The 23,562-nt window shown below is 45.7% G+C and overlaps 2 protein-coding genes across 9 annotated transcripts; one reads left to right on the forward strand and one right to left on the reverse strand.

Annotated features, from left to right (window-relative positions):
- The first annotated feature begins 711 nt into the window (after window positions 1-711).
- Window positions 712-18,377, forward strand: tecpr2 (tectonin beta-propeller repeat containing 2). 6 transcript variants are annotated; one of them, XM_037486864.2, is made up of 27 exons: window positions 714-1,175; window positions 1,779-1,891; window positions 1,972-2,112; window positions 2,322-2,450; window positions 4,676-4,807; window positions 5,063-5,220; window positions 5,993-6,146; window positions 8,273-8,425; window positions 8,556-8,688; window positions 9,120-9,325; window positions 9,508-9,691; window positions 9,817-10,060; window positions 10,138-10,360; window positions 10,432-10,641; window positions 11,203-11,270; window positions 11,414-11,529; window positions 11,676-11,849; window positions 11,943-12,123; window positions 12,825-12,966; window positions 13,058-13,283; window positions 13,361-13,450; window positions 14,493-14,590; window positions 14,674-14,809; window positions 16,194-16,342; window positions 16,469-16,610; window positions 16,716-16,865; window positions 17,014-18,377. In XM_037486864.2, exons 2-27 carry the CDS (start codon window positions 1,820-1,822, stop codon window positions 17,163-17,165), a joined length of 3,963 nt encoding a protein of 1,320 aa, XP_037342761.2. In that variant the 5' UTR covers window positions 714-1,175; window positions 1,779-1,819; the 3' UTR covers window positions 17,166-18,377. The 6 variants fall into 6 exon arrangements, with proteins under 6 accessions (XP_037342766.2, XP_037342765.2, XP_037342761.2 ...); XM_037486866.2 differs by having other exon boundaries at window positions 5,996-6,146; XM_037486865.2 differs by having other exon boundaries at window positions 1,792-1,891.
- A 72-nt stretch (window positions 18,378-18,449) lies between these two features.
- ankrd9 (ankyrin repeat domain 9) lies at window positions 18,450-21,272 on the reverse strand. Of its 3 annotated transcripts, none has more exons than XM_062557374.1 (2): window positions 21,139-21,272; window positions 18,450-21,023 (listed from the first exon to the last, which is right to left on the reverse strand). In XM_062557374.1, exons 1-2 carry the CDS (start codon window positions 21,164-21,166, stop codon window positions 20,176-20,178), a joined length of 876 nt encoding a protein of 291 aa, XP_062413358.1. In that variant the 5' UTR covers window positions 21,167-21,272; the 3' UTR covers window positions 18,450-20,175. The 3 variants fall into 3 exon arrangements, with proteins under 3 accessions (XP_062413358.1, XP_037342770.2, XP_037342771.2); XM_037486873.2 differs by having other exon boundaries at window positions 21,102-21,263; XM_037486874.2 differs by having other exon boundaries at window positions 21,129-21,260.
- Window positions 21,273-23,562: the final 2,290 nt, after the last annotated feature.

Consider the following 23,562-nt stretch of genomic DNA (forward strand, 5'->3'; position numbering starts at 1 on the left):
ATTATTTCATATTTTTACTCGTAAACTTCTCAAATGTACGGACGGATCCAGTTCCCGGGATTTCCAGCCAGCAGGTTCCACCGAGGTTCCGCTTCCGGTCATTATTACTTAATTTATCATGCAATGTATATTGCTGCATGGAATAATGCCGAGAAGAAGATAATATATACTTCCGATTAGTAATAAAACAATTACCACGATACTACGGATCTGCGCCAAGTTGGCAGCAACTTTATTCCCATTTCAAAACACACACTCAAAACGACACTTTAGTCTCCTTCCCCACTTTCCGTCCCCTCCTTCACAATAAAAGCACCTACACCGGAACACTACATACATACCCACCGAAATTGCAATTTGATCAAATAAACGATTTACAACTTGTTACAGATAAGAGCCATTATAAGTACAATTTAAGTGCTACGGTTTGTTTTGTATTTTTTTAGTATAGTCTAAAGAGGTGTGTCTTTAGTTTGCGGTGGAAGATGGACTATCTGCCAATGCAATAGATGAGTACCGGTTCTCTTTGAGCCAGGACCCTGTAGGGTCTCTTGCAGTGGCGAGCAAGTTTCAGTGGGATTATGCAGCCATACAAGATCTCCTTCCGGATGGGGTTGATGACGGGTTCCATAGATGGACTATCTGCCAATGCAATAGATGAGTACCGGTTCTCTTTGAGCCAGGACCCTGTAGGGTCTCTTGCAGTGGCGAGCAAGTTTCAGTGGGATTATGCAGCCATACAAGATCTCCTTCCGGATGGGGTTGATGACGGGTTCCATTCTATCATAGCAAGGCTTTAGATTTGCTATCAGCCATCTCCAGTCTTTCTGCCAGAGATGTCGCATAGTCAGCATGAGACAGAGGCCTGTCTCAAGTCCCTGCGAACCATCTGCAGAAGCACTTACACCGGAACACTAGTGAAATAACAGCTTACAATAACTTTGATCTTAACGACTCTATAAAGTAAAGTTTATTTTTATATGTATATAAATATCTTTTGTTGGGGGGTGTAGTACCGAGTCCTGGCCGTGGGGGAGCTGTTTGTTGACAGCAGCTCGGTACCACATGAATGAGGAAGCTGTCAGACAGACAGGGCGATGTCTGCTCTCACCTCCTTAATATCGGTGTGTTAGTCAAACATCTGGAACATCTGGATCCTTCAGAAGCAGCGTTTGGTAAGAGACTCACTCCTCTTCATGATGCGAACGTTAGCATGCTAACATTGAGTTAGCTGCTTTCAGAAGATGCTAGCTAGCCTGTGCTGCGTGTTGGAGAAGCTAGCTCTGATTCCAACGTTCATATGACGTCATGATGTTTTTGGAACAGTAGCTGTCAAGTTCCGCGGTTACTAAGGCAACAGCCTGCTGAGCTGGATGGAGCTGACTTGTCTGCCATCTCACCTGACACCAAACTACGTGAAACAAAAGGCATATTTAAGATGTTTACAAGTTAGGAGGACAAGCATTACTGCAAAGCCCCGTGTTAAGATGTCTAACTTCGTTAAGCTGCTGCTTTTTATTCGGGATTGAAATGATGTGAACTACGATTTTTCTGTCTTTGCTCCCGAAAGGAGAGAGCTTTATACACCTTACATAATCATCATACTTTTGTTTCATGTTGCTACCTGTAATTAATCCCTAACGACTCGTAATGTTTAACAGTACTGTGTGGCGTCAGATAAAAGGTAAACTGAGAACTAGGACTGACAGGTCCGATTGACAGTTGAGACTTACAAATCAATGGGCGTTAAACCCGTTTGTTTTCTAATGGATGTTTAGAATTTGCTTTCAGGACGTGTTGAGTTCACTTCAGCAGAACCATGGCAGCTCCACCTTCTGTCCTGAGAGAATTCTGCCCACTCTACTATGTGCTGAATGCAATTCCAGCCAAGGTACCAGACGGCTCACAACCAGGAGGCTGTCCAGTAGTAGTAGCATTATGATGGTTGTGTTAATGTGATTCTCCCTTCAGGTGCAGCGCGGGTTCAGGTCCATCCTGGTCTACCTGACGGCTCTGGACAGCAGCAATGACTTCCTGGCTGTGGGCAGCAGCATTGGCATGCTCTACCTGTATTGTCGTCGCCTAGCAACCATGAACAAGTACAGTCTGGAGGTCAGTGCTTCTTCTTATTCTTCTGTGGTGCTCACACTGCTTTTCAGCAGACACACTTGTCCTCTGCCCTCATCAGATATGTCAGTCTGAAACATGTGGGATCAATGTCAGCTGTGCTCAAATGATCCTCGTAATTCTGGTGATGCTCAATTTTAACGGAGCTGTTTCAGTTTAAAGAGTCAGAATAACAGTGTGCATGTGTGTCACAGGGGAAGAGCGATGCCATCACGGCCGTGAAGCTTCTTAGCTGTTTTGATGATCTTGTTGCTGTGGGAACAGCATCAGGTCGGGTGGCAGTCTTTCAGCTGGTGTCTGCACTTCCTGGTCGAAACAAACAGGTGAGCAGTTCGACAGGTGTGTCTCATGTTGATGTTTACGTTGTACACACTGTGTAACGTGTGACCGTTGCAACGTTAAGGCTGACTTCTTGTTGTAAGTAAGCGTTATGACTTTGACTAAACAGCTCAATTCCTTCAAAGTGGGTCTCTCTCTCTTTCTAGAAGAGTTACTCACCTGTAGTACCATGTCCCTGTGGAGGAGTAACTCACCTGTAGTACCATGTCCCTGTGGAGGAGTAACTCACCTGTAGTACCATGTCCCTGTAGATGTGTAACTCACCTGTAGTACCATGTCCCTGTGGATGATTAACTCACCTGTAGTACCATGTCCCTGTGGAGGAGTAACTCACCTGTAGTACCATGTCCCTGTGGAGGAGTAACTCACCTGTAGTACCATGTCCCTGTGGAGGAGTAACTCACCTGTAGTACCATGTCCCTGTGGAGGAGTAACTCACCTGTAGTACCATGTCCCTGTAGATGTGTAACTCACCTGTAGTACCATGTCCCTGTGGAAGAGTAACTCACCTGTAGTACCATGTCCCTGTAGATGTGTAACTCACCTGTAGTACCATGTCCCTGTGGAGGAGTAACTCACCTGTAGTACCATGTCCCTGTGGAGGAGTAACTCACCTGTAGTACCATGTCCCTGTAGAGGAGTAACTCACCTGTAGTACCATGTCCCTGTAGAGGAGTAACTCACCTGTAGTACCATGTCCCTGTAGAGGAGTAACTCACCTGTAGTACCATGTCCCTGTGGAGGAGTAACTCACCTGTAGTACCATGTCCCTGTAGATGTGTAACTCACCTGTAGTACCATGTCCCTGTGGAGGAGTAACTCACCTGTAGTACCATGTCCCTGTGGAGGAGTAACTCACCTGTAGTACCATGTCCCTGTAGATGTGTAACCCACCTGTAGTACCATGTCCCTGTGGAGGAGTAACTCACCTGTAGTACCATGTCCCTGTAGATGTGTAACTCACCTGTAGTACCATGTCCCTGTGGATGTGTAACTCACCTGTAGTACCATGTCCCTGTGGAGGAGTAACTCACCTGTAGTACCATGTCCCTGTAGATGTGTAACTCACCTGTAGTACCATGTCCCTGTGGAGGAGTAACTCACCTGTAGTACCATGTCCCTGTAGAGGAGTAACTCACCTGTAGTACCATGTCCCTGTGGAGGAGTAACTCACCTGTAGTACCATGTCCCTGTAGAGGAGTAACTCACCTGTAGTACCATGTCCCTGTAGATGTGTAACTCACCTGTAGTACCATGTCCCTGTGGAGGAGTAACTCACCTGTAGTACCATGTCCCTGTAGAGGAGTAACTCACCTGTAGTACCATGTCCCTGTAGATGTGTAACTCACCTGTAGTACCATGTCCCTGTGGATGTGTAACTCACCTGTAGTACCATGTCCCTGTGGATGTGTAACTCACCTGTAGTACCATGTCCCTGTGGAGGAGTAACTCACCTGTAGTACCATGTCCCTGTAGATGTGTAACTCACCTGTAGTACCATGTCCCTGTGGAGGAGTAACTCACCTGTAGTACCATGTCCCTGTAGAGGAGTAACTCACCTGTAGTACCATGTCCCTGTGGAGGAGTAACTCACCTGTAGTACCATGTCCCTGTAGAGGAGTAACTCACCTGTAGTACCATGTCCCTGTAGATGTGTAACTCACCTGTAGTACCATGTCCCTGTGGAGGAGTAACTCACCTGTAGTACCATGTCCCTGTAGAGGAGTAACTCACCTGTAGTACCATGTCCCTGTAGATGTGTAACTCACCTGTAGTACCATGTCCCTGTGGAGGAGTAACTCACCTGTAGTACCATGTCCCTGTAGAGGAGTAACTCACCTGTAGTACCATGTCCCTGTAGAGGAGTAACTCACCCGTAGTACCATGTCCCTGTAGAGGAGTAACTCACCTGTAGTACCATGTCCCTGTAGAGGAGTAACTTACCTGTAGTACCATGTCCCTGTGGAGGAGTAACTTACCTGTAGTACCATGTCCCTGTAGATGTGTAACTCACCTGTAGTACCATGTCCCTGTGGAGGAGTAACTCACCTGTAGTACCATGTCCCTGTAGAGGAGTAACTCACCTGTAGTACCATGTCCCTGTAGATGTGTAACTCACCTGTAGTACCATGTCCCTGTGGAGGAGTAACTCACCTGTAGTACCATGTCCCTGTGGAGGAGTAACTCACCTGTGTTTCTCTCCCTCTAGCTGAGGCGGTTTGATGTGGTGGGCCTCCATAAAGGTTCTGTCACGTCTTTAGCGTGGAGCACCAACGGGATGAAGCTGTTCTCAGGAGACGACAAAGGACGAGTTGTCTTCTCCTCTTTGGACTTAGATCAGGTGACATACAAACACGTTCAACACAATACTACACATTAAAAGTGAAACATCATTATCTTCATGTTATGAGAAAGAAACATCTGTTCTTTAATCTTCTTTTTTTAAAATAAACATTCATACATATGATAGAATTTGTGGTATTTCTGAAAATTGGTCCTCATTCAGTTTATCGATTAGTCAATGAAGTAAAATGATGACTAATTATCACTAGATAGTACAGAGAATTCTGACTGTATTTGTATTTGTGTGTTTCAGGGTGTGTGTAAACCGGTGCTGCTGCTGGAGGAGGCCTCAGGTGTGGTTCAAGTGGAGTACAGTCACCAGGTGCTGCTCATCTCAACACAGCACAGATCTCTGCTTTACTGCACACAGAATCAGGAAGTCCTGCAGCTGGGCACCAGGCCGCGCAAGAGGTAGAGCCGCTACATACAAATACATGCCATAATCAACAGATACAACAGGTCCTGTTCCTGCTCCATTATGCCCAAGGGCGTAACCATGGTTTAGACAGTGGGGGGGGTCCAACATTGTAACCACATGTCATTTTATCAGAAAAACAGCAACTCATGCTTTTATGAGGCTACTTGTTTCATTTGCTTACACATTAACGCGTTATTGAGTTACTTACAAGTATGCTCGGCTACTGGACCCAGCTTTCTCTGCTTTTTAGGTAACCTGAAATCCTCCATTACTCCTCTCCAACATGTTAACTAACGTTACTTTCTTTGCTCTCAACTGACTGACAAAAAGTGATGACCATGACAACGCAGAACCACGCAAGTTGGTCTCAAAAGAAATCACACAAGTGCACAATTAGGAGGGTGGATTCACACACTTATGTTTTTCTTAACAAATGGAAATAAATTGAAAATAAATAAGATATAACAAGAGACTGATCTATTGAAAGGCCTCATAAAAGGAGAACATATATTGCACATATTTTCTGCTGTATATTGGCAAGGATGTGTGGTTACGCCCTTGATTATGCCCCCTCCATAACATTATGAATTCATAGAAACCTGGATACTTTTCTTTAGTGACCCTCATTTATATAGAGGGTCACTAAAAACTTTAGTGTTCATATCCACAGTAGATATTCTAAGAAAGACTGCTTGTCCACAGCAGTTATTCTCATGAAAGGTTTTAGGTGACAGGTGTTGACAGTAAGGTCTGTGTTGGTCTCAGCAGCGGGAGGTTCGGCGCCTGCTTCCTTCCAGCTCTTTGTAAGCAGAGCGATCTTCAGGTGTTTGCTGCTCGTCCTGGACTCCGACTCTGGAGGTCTGATATCAGAGGACAGGTGGAGGACACTCGACAGCTTAAACCGCTTTTCAGCACTCAGGTACACAGGAAACGTGCTGGCGATGTTGACGCTACTTTGAAGGACAGATTATGTAACAGAATTGTTCTCATCGAAGTGAACTCATTGCTATTAATTCATTTTATTTTGTATAGCCCAAAATCACAAACTACAAATTAGCCTCAGAGGGCTTCACAGTCTGTACACATGCAACATCCTCTGTCCCCAAACCCTCACATCGGCACAGGAAAAACTCCCCAAAATATGAAAAAAAGGGAAGAAACCTCAGGGAGAACGTCAGAGGAGGATCCCTCTCCCGGGATGGACAGACTGCAATGGATGTCATGTGTACAGAATCAACAATGTAAAAGATGTACAATACATTCAAATCCTCTAACAGAGATGATACAAGTAATTGCAAGTAGCAGAACAAGTGTACAGCAGGACCACTGCAGGGACAACCTCCATCAGATAGAACCACCATCAGATAGAACCACCATCAGATAGAACCTCCATCAGATCGAACCACCATCCACAGAGGCTTCTGTGGGGAGGGAGAGCAGAAAGATGTTGGTTTATGATGACAGTAATATGAATCATATTTAAAGTAATGATGATGGCAGCAGCAGGTGTCAGCAGAGCCATGAGCCAGGAGTCAGAACCGGGGTCCGCACGAAACTATGATCCACGGAGACCTGCTAGGCGAGAAAGCACAAAGAACTCCTGAATGAAGCTTAATTAGTGATGTACATTAATAAAACATGGATGATTGTGGGAGGAGAGAGTGAGAGAGTGAGTGTGAGAGAGTGAGAGAGTGAGAGTGAGAGAGGGGCTCGGTGTGTACTAAGTCGTCCCCCGGCAGTCTAAGCCTAGAGCAGCTTAACTAAGGGCTGGTCCAGGCTAACCTGAGCCAGCCCTAACTATAAGCAATATCAAAGAGGAACGTTTTAAGCTTTATCTTAAGTGAACTGACCGAGTCTGCCCCCCGGACTGAAAGTGGAAGCTGGTTCCACAAAAGAGGAGCTTGATAACTGAAGCTCTGGCCCCCATCCTACTTTTTAAAACTCTAGGAACCACAAGTAGCCCAGCATCTACGGAGCGTAGATGCCTTGTAGGACAATACGGTGTAACAAGCTCTTTAAGATAAGACGGTGCCTCACCAGCAAGTGCCTTGTAGGTGAGGAGAAGTACCTTAAATTCTATTCTTGATTTAACAGGAAGCCAGTGCAGAGAAGTTAATACAGAAGTTATATGATCCCATTTCTTACTTCTTGTTAATACACGTGCTGCAGCATTCTGAATCAGCTGGAGAGGTTTAAGCGATTTACAAGAGCAGCCTGATAACAAAGAATTACAGTAATCCAGTCTAGAAGTAACAAATGCATGAACTAGTTTTTCTGCATCACTTTGAGACAGGAAGTTCCTGATTTTTGAAGGACTGTGGTACATGTCCTGTCAACAAAGACAGATTCATAATATCCAGTAAAGACGTGCTAATTAAAGGAAAGACTTCCTTAAGCAGCAAAATTGTAGAAGTCAGTTGATCAAGGTTGATGGAAGAGAAACCATCCAAGTAGGTATCAGGGCCCACGGCTGCATCCAAGGATCCTACATCCGCGGACGGGTTGGCTCCGGTTGGGGGTAGTAGACCATCAATTTTCTCTTTGATAGTCAGAATCTTCTTATTGAAGAAGTTCATAAAGTCGTTACTACTGAGGTCCACAGGAATACACGGCTCGACAGCGCTGTGACTCTCTGTCAGTCTGGCTACAGTGCTGAAGAGAAACCTGGAGTTGTTTTTATTTTTCTCCATTAATGATGAGTAATAAGATGCTCTTGCGTTACAGAGAGCCTTCTTATATGTTTTAACGCTGTCTTGCCAAACTAGCCTAGATCCTTCTGATTTGGTGGAACGCCATAACCGCTCAAGTTTCCTCACAGTTTGCTTTAAGTTCCGGGTTTATTAAGGAGAAGAATTTATATTTATAGGTTATTTATATCCCTGTCGGTGGTTTTAAGATGAAATGCCTTTTGTTTTGATTTCACTTATTTGATACATCTAGTAGTTTCACTAGTAATGTTACTACTACTGCTACTTTCTTCTCCAGTGATGCTGTTAACGACTTGAATTACATTTAGTTATTTTCTGCCCATTTCTCTTGAATCAGATTCCTCAGTTTGAGTTGTTTCCTCGTCCTGGTCCAATCGGAGCTTACCGTCCAGAGGACAGACAACTTGGTCTGCTCAGCTGTTTCTTCAGAGATGGATGGATTCTCAGCTGGAATGAGTACAGCGTCTACGTCCTGGACTGTCATAACGAGGTACCGCAAGTACCTATGATAACGTCTAAATGATTACAGCATCTACGTCCTGGACGGTCTTAACTGGGAACTAGAGTAATTACTGCTTGATTGATTGTGGATGTTAACAAGGTGTACTTTTTATCTGAAGGTGGTGATCGGAGCCTTGGAGAGCAGTGGAGATATTGTGTCTGTGTCGTGCTGTGACAACGAGATCTTCATCCTGAAAGGAGACCGAGACATCATTCGTCTCTCCAACTGTCCTGAAGGACTAGCTTCCAGCTGTAAGTAATACAACTACTCGTACCACTACGAGTACTGCAACTACTATTAACAGTTCTGCTATGAGTACTACAACTACTAGTAATAGTACCACTACTAGTACTACAACTCCTCTAACTTACTAACCAATAGCTTTAGTTTTTAGCGTACTAACCCATAGCTTATATTTTATATTTTATTATACTTTTATTTTATTCTATTTTTATCTCATTTGCACAATGTTGTCTTTATTGTACTGTCTTCATGCACCTTCCGCCAAGACAATTTCCATGTATGTACAACATACTATGGCAATAAACGTTTCCTGATTCCTGATTCCTGATTCCTACTAGTAATAGTTCCACTATGAGTGGCAAACACAAGATCTGCCTCAACATCCATTGCAAATATAAATATGTACAAAATGGGTATGCTGTCTGTCTCTGCTCTTCAGTGCTGGAGCTCTCCGTCCATCAGCACTCACCTTTGGCCACGCCCACCATCCTCCCACCTACTGGATCAGTGGAAACAGCTCAGCCAATCCGAACCATGGCTATCATTGTAGAAGGTGGGGTTAGGGTGCAGCAAGGACGAGGATGGGAGCGGCCCAGCAAGGAAGGAAAGACAGAGGAAGTGGAGGAGGCAGAAGAGCAGCTTGAGGTGACTGACAGCCAGCTATAACTCTTGTTCCATATGCACACTCGAGTGGAACTGCTGTGGGCGAGATTTTTTTTGTTGAAAAACCTTATTTTTTTATTCCAGACCCCCTGATATAATGATAGGGGAAACACTGGACACCTTCACCTCCAGACTGGTGGACTAACCTGTGACTGTGTGTCTAGGTGATGGAACCCAGCACCTCTCGTAGCCGCAGCAGCTCTGTTCCTTCCTGCGAGAATCTCCTTGGAAACACTTCCTGTGAGCTGAGCTCCAGGTGTTACAGCGCCCCTCTGGGCCATGAGGGGCTGCAGCAGGAGCTGGTTGTAAAGGCCATCCGAGTGAAGAAGAAGAGGAGGAGACGCCAAGGCAAGCAGACACGCCGACTGGTCAATAAGCTCCGCCCAAATCGCCACCAGGTGTGCATAAGTGCCTCCCATGATGTAGCCCCTCCCCTGTTGAACTTAACTCTGCGTCTCTTTCTCCACCTGCAGACAGCAGTGGAAGCCACCCCTCTGACAGGAGATGCTCAGACTCCACGTTTTCAGTCCAGGACGACAGCTGTAATGACGGAGATAGTGGAACTCCTCTGAGTGACAGAGCCTCCCTCTTTTCTCTGGACCTCCAGAGCCAGGACTCGTCTGAGCCAATCAAGGACCAGATCTCACAGAAAGCAGAGGATTTTAATAGAGGTTTAAATGACGTACAGGAGGCGGAGTCCTCCACCAAACAATCAGGGTTAGTGACAAGGACTATCTCTGTATGTGTCCTGCTTTTACCAGATTTTAGGTCTCAACTTTGTTGTCTTGTTTCAGCTCTCTGCTACTCCAGAGTCTGCAGGACCAAGGAAAAGCCTCTGATCCTGATCCTGGTACTGAAGCTGGCCCCCTGGCCCTCAATGTGGATTTGTTGCTGGAGTGCACCTTCTCATACATGCACAATACTGAGAAGAATGAGGAACAGGAGCAGCAGCCAATGGAGGAGCAGGAGGGAGGGTTTCTGAGCCCACTGATTGGACCAGAGGAAGAGGTGGATGAGGTGATACATACATGGACATAAACAAATACCTATTAACTATCACTGAGTATTTCCTCTGTGTTTACATACAGAAGGATGAACGGGTGCCTCCTGTTGTTCTGGGAGACCAGATGTTTTACTCCACCATGTCAAGTCTGGAAAGAAGACCCGGTATGTCCAGCGATGAAGAGGAAGACATCTACTGTCAAGTCCTCAACCCTCCACCTCATCCGACGGAGAAGACCTCAGACCCACACGTGGAACCTGACACCAACAACAGAGACCCGCTCAAACTTGACCAGGTGAGACACGTAGATACGAAACTTAAACTTGACTCAGAGACTCAACAAGTCCATCAAGAAGGCCAGCAGTGTGCTAGAGTGAACACGGTGGAGGTGGGCGGAGAAAGGAGGATGATGACTAAGCTCTCATGGTGGACGCCCTGGAGGCTCTGTACAGATCCTTCAGCCCCGGTGTGTGAAGGAGAGGAACCGCAGGTCCTTCCTTCCTGCTGCTGTCAGGCTGCACAACCATCTGTGCAGCTAGTGAACCACAGGACATCAAATCACCAAAGAACACGGAAATATACGTGCAATGAAAATGACAAAGTGCAATAACCACAGCGACACTCTGTGTACATATACATTTATTTAGTTCCTAGTATATTTAGTTACTGTGGTTGTTTTTTATTTTCTCTATTATTATAATTCTATTAAACTGCTGCAATGTATCGTGTGTGCACTGTCCACTTTGCTGCTGCCATCCTGTGAATATCCCCATTGTGGGACTAATAAGTCCTCTGTTATCTTACCAGGTGAGTCTGACAGCAGGTGATAATATGATTTGGTCTTTTCTCTTTGTAGTTGGCAGAAAGCTGGATGGGTTACTCGGGACCAGGATGTGGAATATTGAGCCTGCAGGTGACTGACAGGTGGGTAGTCAGCTGACTAGAGAAAGGCCTTTTGATTCAGGTATGAGTTAAAGCTACCTGCTCGGTCTCTTACACCTGACCTGTGTTTCAGTTATGAATTAAAGATACCTCCTCAGAGTCTTACAGGTACCTGTATGTTTTAGGTATGTATGGTGTCTGGACTTTAAAGGAGGACTCTTCTGTAGCGGCCTACTTGAAACTGGGCTCAACTGGCAGCGCTTTGAAGACAACGTCCACCAGGTGGCATTGTCACCCTCAGGTGAGACACCAGCAGCTTCCCTTTGTACACTGGTACTGTGCCACCTGCTGTTAACAATGTTACCGGTTAGGATGAGGGATAACCCTTCTACCAAGTGTGTGTGTGTGTAGCATTAGCGGGATGTTAATTGTTGGTTGCTACATCAGGTAATCTGTTGTGGAAGGTGGAACAGAGGAGCATGACGGCATTTGCTTGTGCTAAAGTCTCAGTCAAAGCGAAACGTCACTGGTACAAAGCTGTGGAGCAAACAGCCTTTGTGGCTCTGAGTGACGACTCGGCCTGGATCATCAGGACCAATGGAGATCTTTACCTGCAGACAGGTAAGCAGCTACAGAGACTACTAAAACATTTCAGCACCACCAAAACATAATAATAAGACATGAATGTATTTGTGTTTGTCTCTGTGTCCCCAGGCCTCAGCGTGGAGCGGCCCTGTGCTCGCTCCGTGAAGGTGGAGTGTCCTTGTGTGTTTGCTCAGGTGTGTGTGAGCGAAGGTGTGGTCTGGGCTCTGAGCGAACACAAGGCAGTTTTCTACAGAGAAGGTCTGAGCAGCTACTGCAGCGAGGGAGAGGGCTGGAAGTACGACACCGTCAGGTACTACAACTACTGTACTACTGAAGTACTACACCGTCAGGTACTACTCCTACTCTATTACAGATTTGTTACTAGGGTTGCAAAATTCCAGGATTATTCAAAGTTGGACACAAAGTTGGACACTTTCCGCGGGAATGAATGGAAATGTACGGGAATACACTGGATGTGAAATGTGGGGTAATGTAATTGCATTTAACTTGTCTTAAGTTGCAGACACGCATGCAAACATTTCTAACAAAACACTTTTTGACATTTTGTGAGTAGAACAACAAAACATCAGTTAAAAAGGCGTAATCCCTATCATCACAAAAATATAATTTTTACCCCAGTAATATCATCATAACGTCCCTGAGTCGATGTAGTTCTTGTGCTCAAATGCCGTGGTGTGGCCTCAATCACCTGCTGCAGTGTGATAAGCCCCCAACGTTATGTTTCTGGCAGACTGTGATATGCTTTGGAAAAAAACATTTTTTTTCAAAATTTCCAAGGCAAAATTCCTGTGGAAACAATCCCGGAAATTTACCAGAATTTTCCCACCCCTTTGCAACCCTGTTTGTCAAACCGTCAGCTACTTCCACCACTGTACTACTGAAGTACCCAATTATACAGCTTTAAAATCAGCGGCACCTTCAACTGGTGCACAAGGAGAGGCAGCTTAGTCATGGTGATGATGTGATTGTGAGTTTCTCCGTGTGTCACAGTGAGGCTCAGGGTGTGGAGCTGATGTGTGTGGCTCTGGCAGAAGGAGGTACAGCTTGGGCTCTAGACGCCAGCGGCAGCCTCTGGTTCAGAACCGGCATTTGTTCGTCCAGACCGCAGGGCGATGACGACCACTGGTGGCAGGTAGGCGGGGACAGGAGGTCTGATGTGTCATCGGCTTTCCTGCGCAGCTCATCAGCCCGTCTGTCTGTCTGTCTTTCTCTCTCCCCATCAGATCAGTATTTCAGACTATGTGGTCTTTGACCAGGGCAGTATTTTCCAGACGCTGCTTCTTGCTACCCAGAGTGTTGCCACAGTTACCAGGGCCCCGGTTGAGCGCGTGGTGGCCTTCCTTTCACAGTACTCGCAGTGCCAGCCAAGCCTGGTCAGCGCCAACAGAAGTGGCGTTTGGGTTGCCTCAGGACGTAACCAGCTGCACCTGGCCCGGGGCAGCCTCGTGGGTCAGTAGAGTCCAGAAGGGTCCAGATCAGACTTTTGAGGACAGGTTCTCAGTGTCACTTTTTGTTGATTCTTTTAGGAACTTTCTGGCAGAACGTTGTTCCAAGAGGAACAGTCTCAGCCACCAAGTGGAGCTTCATCACTTCTTCAGTTGTGCCTCACAGAGAAGGTACACACACCTGTACATTATACACACACCAAGACCACTGTAACTAGTCCTCAGACCTTAGTACCGTATTTTCGCGACTATAAGGCGCACTTAAAATCCTTTTTTTTCTAAAAAAACGGCGCGTGCGCCTTGTAATCCGGAGCGCCGTATATATGGCTCAATTGGTTGATCCATACTGGTTAACGAGGATCCATTGGAGGGAAAGTCTGGTGCCAGCAGCCGCGGTAATTCCAGCTCCAACAGCGTATTGTAACGGACGGTGTTTTCATGTTCTGGAGCGGCGTTGCACTTTACAGAGTTTTGGGATGTTCAGTGAAGGGCGCACAATGTGACGTCACTCATCTTAGTGCCACCTATGGGGACGCGGGAATTGTTGTTGTTTTGGAGAGCGATGGTGTGTTTTTGTTCGGCGTAGGCTACGGCCGACAGTAGCCTGTTTCTCCACAATAAAACCAGAAGATAAGCACATTGTCCAGAGATTCATTAGCGAGAGTTGCTACACTATATTAAAGCTTGTAGTTGGATGTCGGGATCGAGCTGACGGTCCACCGTCTGTTCCAGCGCTGCCTCTCGGTGCAAGATGCACGAAAGCATTTACCAAGAATGTTTTCATTAATCAAGAACGAAAGTTGGAGGTTCAGAGATATTGTTGATATCCACATTAACGTTGAACAACTTACTTCTATGCGCCTTGTGATCCGGTGCGCTCTATATATGAAAATAGTTCTAAAATTGGCGATTTATTGAAGGTGCGCCTTGTAATTCAGTGCGCCGTATAGTCGCGAAAATACGGTAACTAGTTCTCAAACCTGTTCAACTCGTCCCCAGATGTCTACAACTATTACTCAGACCTCTGCAACTAGTCCCTAGATATATGTAACTAGTCCTCAGACCTTTACAAATAGTCCCCGGACCTCCACAACTAGTCTTCAGATCTCTGTATCTAGTCCCCCGACCTCTGCAACTAGTCCACAGACCTGGATAAAAGGGTCATCCAAATGAAATAGTGATAGTCTACCTGTATGTGTTACCTGTTTCTCAGGTACGTTTCTTTGGTTGGCTCAGAGCAGGAAGGACCTGTTCTGTGTTTGGGACCAGGATGGCGAGCTCCGCCCCTCATCCATCTCTCTACCACATGAGGTAAAAACACCATATTTGTCAAGTTTGATTCCACTCAACCCTGTTCACTAACGATGTGTTTTGTGTCGTACGTGTGCGCTCAGATGGAGCTGACTCACCTGTCTGCCTGTCGAGATGCTCTGTGGGGTTTAGACACACATGGACGAATCAGTATTCGTACGTTGTCTCCGTCCTGTCCCTTCGGACTCCACTGGACCTCCCTGGACCTCAACCAGCTTGGTATGTATCAATGGAACTTCCATTCAGTGTTGGTTCTGTCTTCCCTTGTGGACTTCAGTGGTAGTGTCTCTGAGCACTAGGGGTCAATTTAGAAAACCTCATTTTACTGCAGCAAGGTCTGTCACTCTCTCTGTCTCTCTCAGTGCTGGTTCTGGTTCTCTTGGGCCTTTAGTCCCTTCAGTAATACATCATGAGTCTCCAGCTGTGTGGTGTCGGTGTGGAGAGGAGAAGCTCTGCTCCTGGAGGAGGAGGAGATTAGGGTTAGGCCACTGCCAGAAACTGAGCTCTCCTCCTCCTCCGCAGCTCTGGATCTGGTTCTGCCACAGTGGACTGGTCTCTGCTGGAGGCCTGAAGGAGTCTGAGCTGAAGGAGGTTTTGGTCATTTTTGGTGGGGATTTTCAGCCGGAAGCTTCAGTGTTTTTGTTAATATACAAATCGTTTTTTTTGTAAACAACAACAAACTAACTATGTAAATAATTATAAGATAAATAGTTAGATATTGAACAGGTGTCGAGAATAACACTTCTGTTCTTATGATATTCTATTTAACCACCGTGTTCTCTGGTGCCACCAGGTGGTGCTTTAGACCTCTGATACCTTATGAAGAGCAGAAGTTAATGTGCTGGAGTCCTTTTTAATATCTTCTATCTGAAAGAAGTCTAACTCTTGGTCTGTGATTGGACCATCCGTCCTGTGCTCATGTTACAGTAGGACGCACACACACAGCTGTGTTTTCCCGTCAGGTTGACAGGTGGAGGTTGCGTAACAGGGTGGAAACTCAGAGGTGAACATGAAGACTGTAACTGGAGTGTCTGCTGGTTTAGGTGTGCTTTTAGTTCCTCCGTCAGACACCAACATGTTTCAAGTACACATGACCACGTGAGCACATGATCCCTGGACCCCATGACCATATGAAAACATGACCTCATGTCAATGCTGAGTGTTAACATGCTGAGAATCCCTAAACATAACTGAATTTTGCCACTATAAGACAAGCAGACTCAGTTAGTGGTCAATGATTCTGTACATGAGGTACAAGAACTCTGACAGTACAGAAACATTCAGCCTGCTCATCCGGTAGCTCCTGGTGCTTCGGAGTCCACCTTTGGCCTCTGGATTCTGAGGATGGGTGGATTTAGTTTGCATGATAAAAAGCTTAGGTTCCTTCATTCAGTCCATTGGGTCCTTGAAGGGGTTCCGGAGGTTCATGGGGATGTTAATTGGTTCTTGCAAGGGTTCTGGAGGTTATTGGGACATGGGGTCCATGGGTAAGTTCATTGGTTCTGGAGGGTGTTCTAGAGGTGTTTGAGCTTTCACAGACTTGTATCCAGATGTAAAAGTGTTTGCAGGTGTGTGAAGCTAAAACGTCACTGATGTGTTCCAGGAAGTGTTCGTCTGGTCAGTGTGAGTTGCGGAGGTCAGAACGTTTGGGCTGTGGACAGTCGAGGAATAGTTTACTTCAGAGTGGGAACACAGCCCCTAAACCCAAGCATGATGCTACCTGCCTGGATCCATATAGACCCACCTGTACAGGTAACTCACACACTGAATCAACATGGAACGACTTGTTCTGGTAACTCACACTGGATCCAGATAGAACCACCTTTACAGGTAACACACATGGAACCAATAGGTAACTGTGACATCATGTCTGTGCAGCCAATAGGAGTGCAGCTGGTCCATATCCAGACAAGTCCTAATGACCGTCTCCTCTGGGCTCTGGACAACAGAGGAAGCGTCTTCGTCAGAACTGGACTCAGTGACGAGATGCCGGTGGGAACGGACTGGGACCTGGTACCAGGTACGTCTCCTCTGAGCACCTTATGTCTAGAGTCCATGTGTTCATTTGTGTGCAGATCGGTACCCTATGCCTGTTTGCACACTGTGTGTACATGTTGTGTTCCAGGCCTAGCTGTCAGTCAGCTGGTCCTCAGCTCTCGGACCGTTTGGGTTCGTTGTGTAAATGGAGAAGTCGCCCGTCGTTACGGCATCTCGGACCAAAACCCTGCTGGAGACTACTGGAAGAAGATCCCTGGGAATGCCAACTGGCTAACTGGTGAGGCTGGTTAATGCTGGTTACACTGGGGAGACTTCTTTTTACTGGTTGGACTGCTACGTGCATCCAGTGTGTGTTACCTGTACAAGTGGTCTCATGCGGATCAGGTGACTGTGTGTGTTAGCTGTACATCTTTATCTCTCTGCAGTGACTCCAGAAGATGAGTTGTGGGCAGTGACTCTGATTGGAGGATTGTCACGCCGTCTAACTAAGCTCCTCCCGCAAACTCCTCGTTGGCCCGCCCCCTCAGGGTCCTCACTCAGTGGGGACGACGTCGACGACGAATGGGAGCTCATTTGACCCACAATGTCGTTGTGATGTCACCGCTGCCATTTTCTCACATTGAGGTTTCTGAAATCCAGGTGGTTTGTGGGAAATAAAGGGAACTGAGACATTGTTTAGTTTTAAAAGAAAGCACTTTAAAATGAAGGGGAACTAGTCCTTAATGGTTCTCACTCTGGTTGTTGAAGGCATCAAGGGGCGTTTCACATTCTACTCATGTTTCCTTCATGCTATTTTAAATGAGCTAAAACTGGTTTGCTCTGGTTTAAACTGGAAGTTGATTTCTACTTCTTGACCACGTTCAGGGTTTGGTAATGGTAGAGATGTGATGTCCTGATTCAGTCTGATGAGGTTAAGCTGAGTTTAAGGACCGTAGACCCTGTTCTACTCTAATGGAACTTTATGAACTACAGTGAACTCTGATGACTAAAGTGGACTCAAATAGTCTAAAGTGGACTCCAGTGGCGGCTGGTGGATATTTCTTTTTTGGTAGGGCCAGCCAATCAGTTTCAGTTAACATCCCAGTATGATTCAATGGGAAAAAAGGGTATCAAACACATTATTACTTTGCATTAAATATTTAACATTTATTCCAACAGTTTAACGTAATAAGGACTTATTCAAACAATGTGTGTGTGTGTGTCTGTGTGTAAAACCCTATTTTATAATGTCACTCATTAACTTTATCAGTGACTGCTTGTTAGACCCCCCTCAGCCCAGTGGAGACCAGAGGAGCAGGAAAAGCATAGATTTTGTGCAGATATCTTGATTTACTAATATTACTGAGTATTTAATCCATGTTTCAAAAAAACAAATATTGACTATTTTAAAACGTTTTTTTTCTGTCGCTCACGGTGGTCCACGCTCCTTTGGCCTCCGTGGACTCGAATGGAACTAAAGTAAAATAATGGACTCTGAAGGAATATAATGGTCTATGATGGACTCTAAGGGACCATGGTGGATTGTAGTAGTTTCTTATGCACCCTGGTGGACTATAGTTGACACTGATGGACTCTAATGTACTATATTGGAGTCTTATTGACTCTCTGGCAAACAAGCATTGAGGTTCAGGTCTGAAATGGTTTAATATTTTGTCCTCTTGTCCTCAGCATCCTCTTTCTTCCTCATACTAAGAGTTGCCATGGAAAAGTGTAAAAGTGACTATGTTGTGATGTCAGCTGACTTGTTGATTGATCTGCTGCTGACTAATAAGAATTGAGTGTAACCTCACCTGTTGTATGATAACGTCCATTATCTTTAAGTTCAAATACAGCAGTTACAGCTCATTAACTGAAACTGATGTTTAAATGAAACAAATGATTTATTTTGCATATACATTATTTCCCAGTTAGTGACGGAAATCTTTGGTTCACACACGTAAATCCAATAAACTTCATGGATCCAACTTAGAAAAACACATTTCTTTGCTGAGCCGAAATGAAATAAAGGTTCTTGCTGTGCCTCTGACGGGCCTGGGTCCAAAGAAATGTCCCCAAATGAGCAAATCCTCACCTGACAGGTTTTATTGTTTACAGATCATTGAATGTCTCACAGCTGGATTGGACTCAAACAAATGGTACTTCCACACTTTATACACAGAGGAAATCTGGGATCAGCTTGTACGATCAAGAAGATTGATGAAATTGACATTATTTCACGCTGTGAATGCAGGACATAATACATAACCTGAAGTGAATAATTGACAATCTGCAGAAGAGACATGTCCTTCATTACTCAGCTAAGAATGAGAAAGAGCTGCAACGAAGTGTAACCACAAACCGGTTTGAGAAGGACGCTTCTTCATATCAGGTGGTAGAAACATGTTCATACACCAGAAGTACATTCATCTTCCTCCGGAGCCTCACAGCTCTGATCCTAATCCTCATGATCCTCATCGTCATTGACCTTCATCATGGTCATGATCCTCATCATCATCATGATCACCTGACCATGACAACATTTCTGCATTTCTTGTCAAACAGGGCAAACCGTGGCTATTTCAGGCCCCCACTCAATGTCACATTGTCTTTAAAAACACCCATTTATTTATTAGGGGCTGAAAATAGATTTAAAAACTCTGATCTCACATTTACAAATTCATTAATTAGATCAATCAGAATTAAAAGTTCCTTCTAAAGACTAAATCTAATAAATAAACAAATCATCACTTTAGGAAGCGTGTGTTTTAACACGTGTGTAATTGTATTTTAAACAAACTACACATGTGATCATCTTGGAGATGCACCCTGCTCCCAACTCTCCCTCATTTGAGGTGTTTGAAGCCAACAGTGTCCCCTCGTTTAGCAGGACGTGTCCACACCACTGTCCTTTAGGGACACAGTGGTGTCCTCTGCAGGGTAGATGTTGGGATGGTAAGTAGCCTAGCAGCTAGCTTAGCCTAGCAGCTAGCAACATGTCCCAGGCACCATCAGTCCTAAAGTGGTCCGTTTGACCCTCGTCCCCTTTCTTCTGTCAAAAAGCTCTCTGCATCTAAGTGGCTGCAGAGGTCAGAGGTCAACGCTCAGCGGAAGGAGACCAAGCTGCGTTCACATATTTCACAGCATTCACCTCAGCAACCTCACACGCCCATATACACGCATACAAACACATTGACACTGTTACATTTGGCTGTTTGTTGTTAATGAAGTATTGTTATCATCTATCACATCCTGTGAAATATTTGAGGTATTCATATTTGATGTACGTTGTCTCTATAATGTTATTAATGTGGAGGCTTCCTGCACTGTGCATTTATTTTACCTTTGATACGTTTGTTTTTATTATTAAATTGTGAAGAAAAATGAATAGAAAATGAACAAAAAAAGCTCACGAATATCCCCCTCATTAATATAACGGAAAGCTCGTATCACACAGCGGCTTCTTCCGTCTCCTCGGGGTCCTAAAGCCTGTTTAGTATCGACCGCTGATCAGTCTGTAGTCTATATTTACATATTATGTTTAATCAGATCACCATCCGATCATAGTAGTTTGGGGGGTTAGGTGAGTGTTTCCATGGGGACAGAGGAGGTTACTGCCGGCTGTGCAGCTGCAGGAAGTCGGGCAGCGCGGTGATCTGATCTGGGCCGGACCGGGCCAGACACCTGAGCGCCTGCAGCAGTAGAGGGGGCGGAGCCAAACCACACAGCCATCTGAACACCTCATTTCCCAGCAGGTGTTGCCAGCGATGCGACTCGTCCTGCAGGCAGCACAGCGCTGGCGGTCCGGGCAAGAAAAGCAGCAGGAAGTCGAGGCAGCGTTGTGCGCGGCGGCGCTCCGCGCTGCCCGAGGCGACGAGGCGCTGCAGCGCGGCGTCCACGCCGGTGGGAAGCGCGCCGTGAACCAGCAGCAGCAGCAGGCAGTCGGGCCGCGACAGCTCCACGGCCAGCTGCACCGCCGTCTTCCCCGCGTCGGCTACGTGCGAGCAGCCGCCTCGGCAGTCCAGGAAGTCCTGCTTCTCCGTCTGGACCTGCGCGTCCTTCAGAGCCGCCAGCATCATTCCCAGAATCGAAACGCGGTCGTAGCGCACGGCGATGGCGAGATGCGGCGCGCCGCCGCTGCTGCGGCAAAAGCTGCAGCGCGGCGGCCGCATGGCGCTCGCCGAGTGCTCCTTCAGCAGGAAGCGCGCGTAGTCCTGGTGGTCGTGCACCAGCGCGTACAACAGCGCCTCCGACGGAAGAAAGGCTCGAGGGGCTCCGTCCTCCCAGCTGAACACCTCCATGCAGCGCATGTCCTCCAGCAGCCACGCAGGAAGCCGCTGACGCACCGCGCAGTAGAAGGAGAAGGACGTCCGTTCACACTGACGCTGAGAGGGGGACGAAGACAGGAGGTCCACCTGCGATGAGAGCAGCCACGGCATGAGGACACCCTGAGACACACCTGGAGTAAACAGGATGGACATAAGAACACATATCAGAAGGGGACACTACGCAAACTTGGTCTGAAGGACACACACACCTGGTCTGAATGAGACTAGTTCCGCACAGTCACAAACCGTCTCCGAGTCCAACCTCTGTCCTCATCTCTTTCTCCCTCTATGTCTCCTCTCTCCTCCCTGTCTCCTTTCCTCGGCTCCTCTAAACGTCTTGTGCTGTAGCTCCTGGTCGTCGTGCTGCTCCTCCCCCACCATCTCAGCTCCATGTGTGGATGTTTGTTTTTGGAATGGGGCTGGGGGGCTGGGGGGCGTCTCGAGTGTCCCACATAGTGAACATAGCGGCCTTCAGGGGCTGAAAACAGTACACACGAGAATCAGTGGTGATCCTGTCCAATGATCAATGACTTTTGCTGATTAGTTCACGTTGATTTGAAAGAAATGTAATTAAAACGTTATTCCAATCAAAAGTACATGTGCTGTTGGAATGAATGTTTAACGTAAATGTTCAAACATTAATAGAGAGAAACATTAGCAGTGTGTTGTTCAATATTGATTCTACTGCTATAAACTACATGTACTTTAACATACTAAAGTACAGTGCGTGTACTTGAGTATGTTGTCCTGTACTTCAGTACATTCTTGAGGTACTTGTTCTCTACTTTAGTATTTTGAGCTACTTAATAATAATAAAATGATATTCAACTTCGATAGTTTCTTCAACATCCTCTTCATCATCATTATCCTTTTCATCATCAGCATCATCTTCACCATCTTATTCCTGCTGCTCATCATCATCATCATCATCACCACCTAGCTCTGAAGAAGAGCAACAGCACCTCCTGCTGTTTACCGACTGAAACTTCAAACATTTCACATAATCTGGTCCAATCAGAACTCACTACTACTGCTTACATTATTGTGATTATTTAGACTTATTATTATTTTTATGTCACTATTATTGCAACGTGAAAAGAATCTTTCTGCTTGGTAACATGTCCACAAAATCCACTCTTGTGGACATGTGACCATGGAATCCAACAGACTTACACATTTAGCCACAGCACCCTGAGACTCGCCTATAACTATTCGCACTGGTGTTACATCTGCTGACATATTTCTCAAAGAAAGCAGACAGTAGACCTTTTCTTATCTGCTCAAAAAATCTCTTATGATCTGACGAACATATGAACGAGTAAATCTCAGCGTTCGGCAGAGTGTTAGCTCTCTAAAAATATCCTTGTTTTTATGGATTGGGGTTTGTCGGGTAAATGCTATGCTAAACACATCTGATCTTTCTTCTGCAGCCCAGCATATCCCATCATGCAGTGTAGGCCGGCGAAAATGTAATTTATTCATGACGGAGACTGAGGAGTTAGTAAACTAACTCTCGATTTAGTTTAGTGTAAAACTAACTCTACATTTCGTTGTGATTTAGAGAGCAGGATGAAGCTGAGGGAGAATGATGTGTGGTGACATTCAGCTTCTGTAGCTTGGACATATTCTGTAATATCTTAAGTTACATTTCAATTAGCTCGGATATGCAAAAAAAAGTCTGTGCATACAAGTTAATAAATGTGTTTGCTGGGTGTGTTTTTTTTAACTGTACTGATTTTCTCTGACTTAAGATTGCAATATTACTTTTAGCTTAAAGTTCACGGCGTAACTATTTGATTTGAATTTAAAATTACTGGAAATGATATCTCTGAGCCTGAAGTATTTCTGAAGGTGAACCACATCCTCCTAAATGAAATGAAATAAGAAGTAGCCTTCTCTATCTGTATTTAGCAGAGGTGTGGACTCGAGTCATGTGACTTGGACTCGAGTCAGACTCGAGTCATGAATTTGATGACTTGAGACTCGACTCGACAAAACGTACAAAGACTTGCAACTCGACTTGGACTTGAACACCGATGACTCGTGACTTGACTTGGACTCGAGCCTTTTGACTCGAGAAGACTTGCTACTTCCCATGAAAACTGGGGGAAAACATTTTCACACCACCGCGCCGCTCTGTTTATCTGCATCTGTCAAAAAAATGTGCGGCACCTGTATGCAGAGAGCGCGCGCTGCATGACATCCAATCACTGCAGTCCATTTGACCGTATCAACGAGACAGCTCGTTCATGGTTACAAACATCGGGATCTTTGAACTCGGATTCAGACTCCGATGGAAATCCTCGCCAACATTATGTCAACGTCCGTTTTAAAGTAGTGTAATGAGCTGAGTTAAAGTTATTAGTTAATCAGTTATGCAGATGTTGCATGTGTTCACGTTATGCTCCGTTACCAGATGTAGTTACGCGAGACAACCCGAGTTTTGGGGGTCCGTGTATGCGGAAGTGTTCGTTTGGCGTGGTGACGGCCAACAGTGACCGAAGTTGAGTTGTTTTATATAAATAAATGCAGCGGAGTTGCAAGCCAGTCATCGCCTCCTTATTTACGCTGCAGCATTGGGGTGAGCGTTACAGTACTATAACACAGTCACAGTCGATCCACCATTACCCTTCCCTTCGTAGTCTAGGTCTGTGAGGCAGCGCACCATCA

The sequence above is a fragment of the Pungitius pungitius genome, chromosome 14 (assembly GCF_949316345.1).
Source record: "Pungitius pungitius chromosome 14, fPunPun2.1, whole genome shotgun sequence".
NCBI classification, from domain to species: domain Eukaryota; kingdom Metazoa; phylum Chordata; class Actinopteri; order Perciformes; family Gasterosteidae; genus Pungitius; species Pungitius pungitius.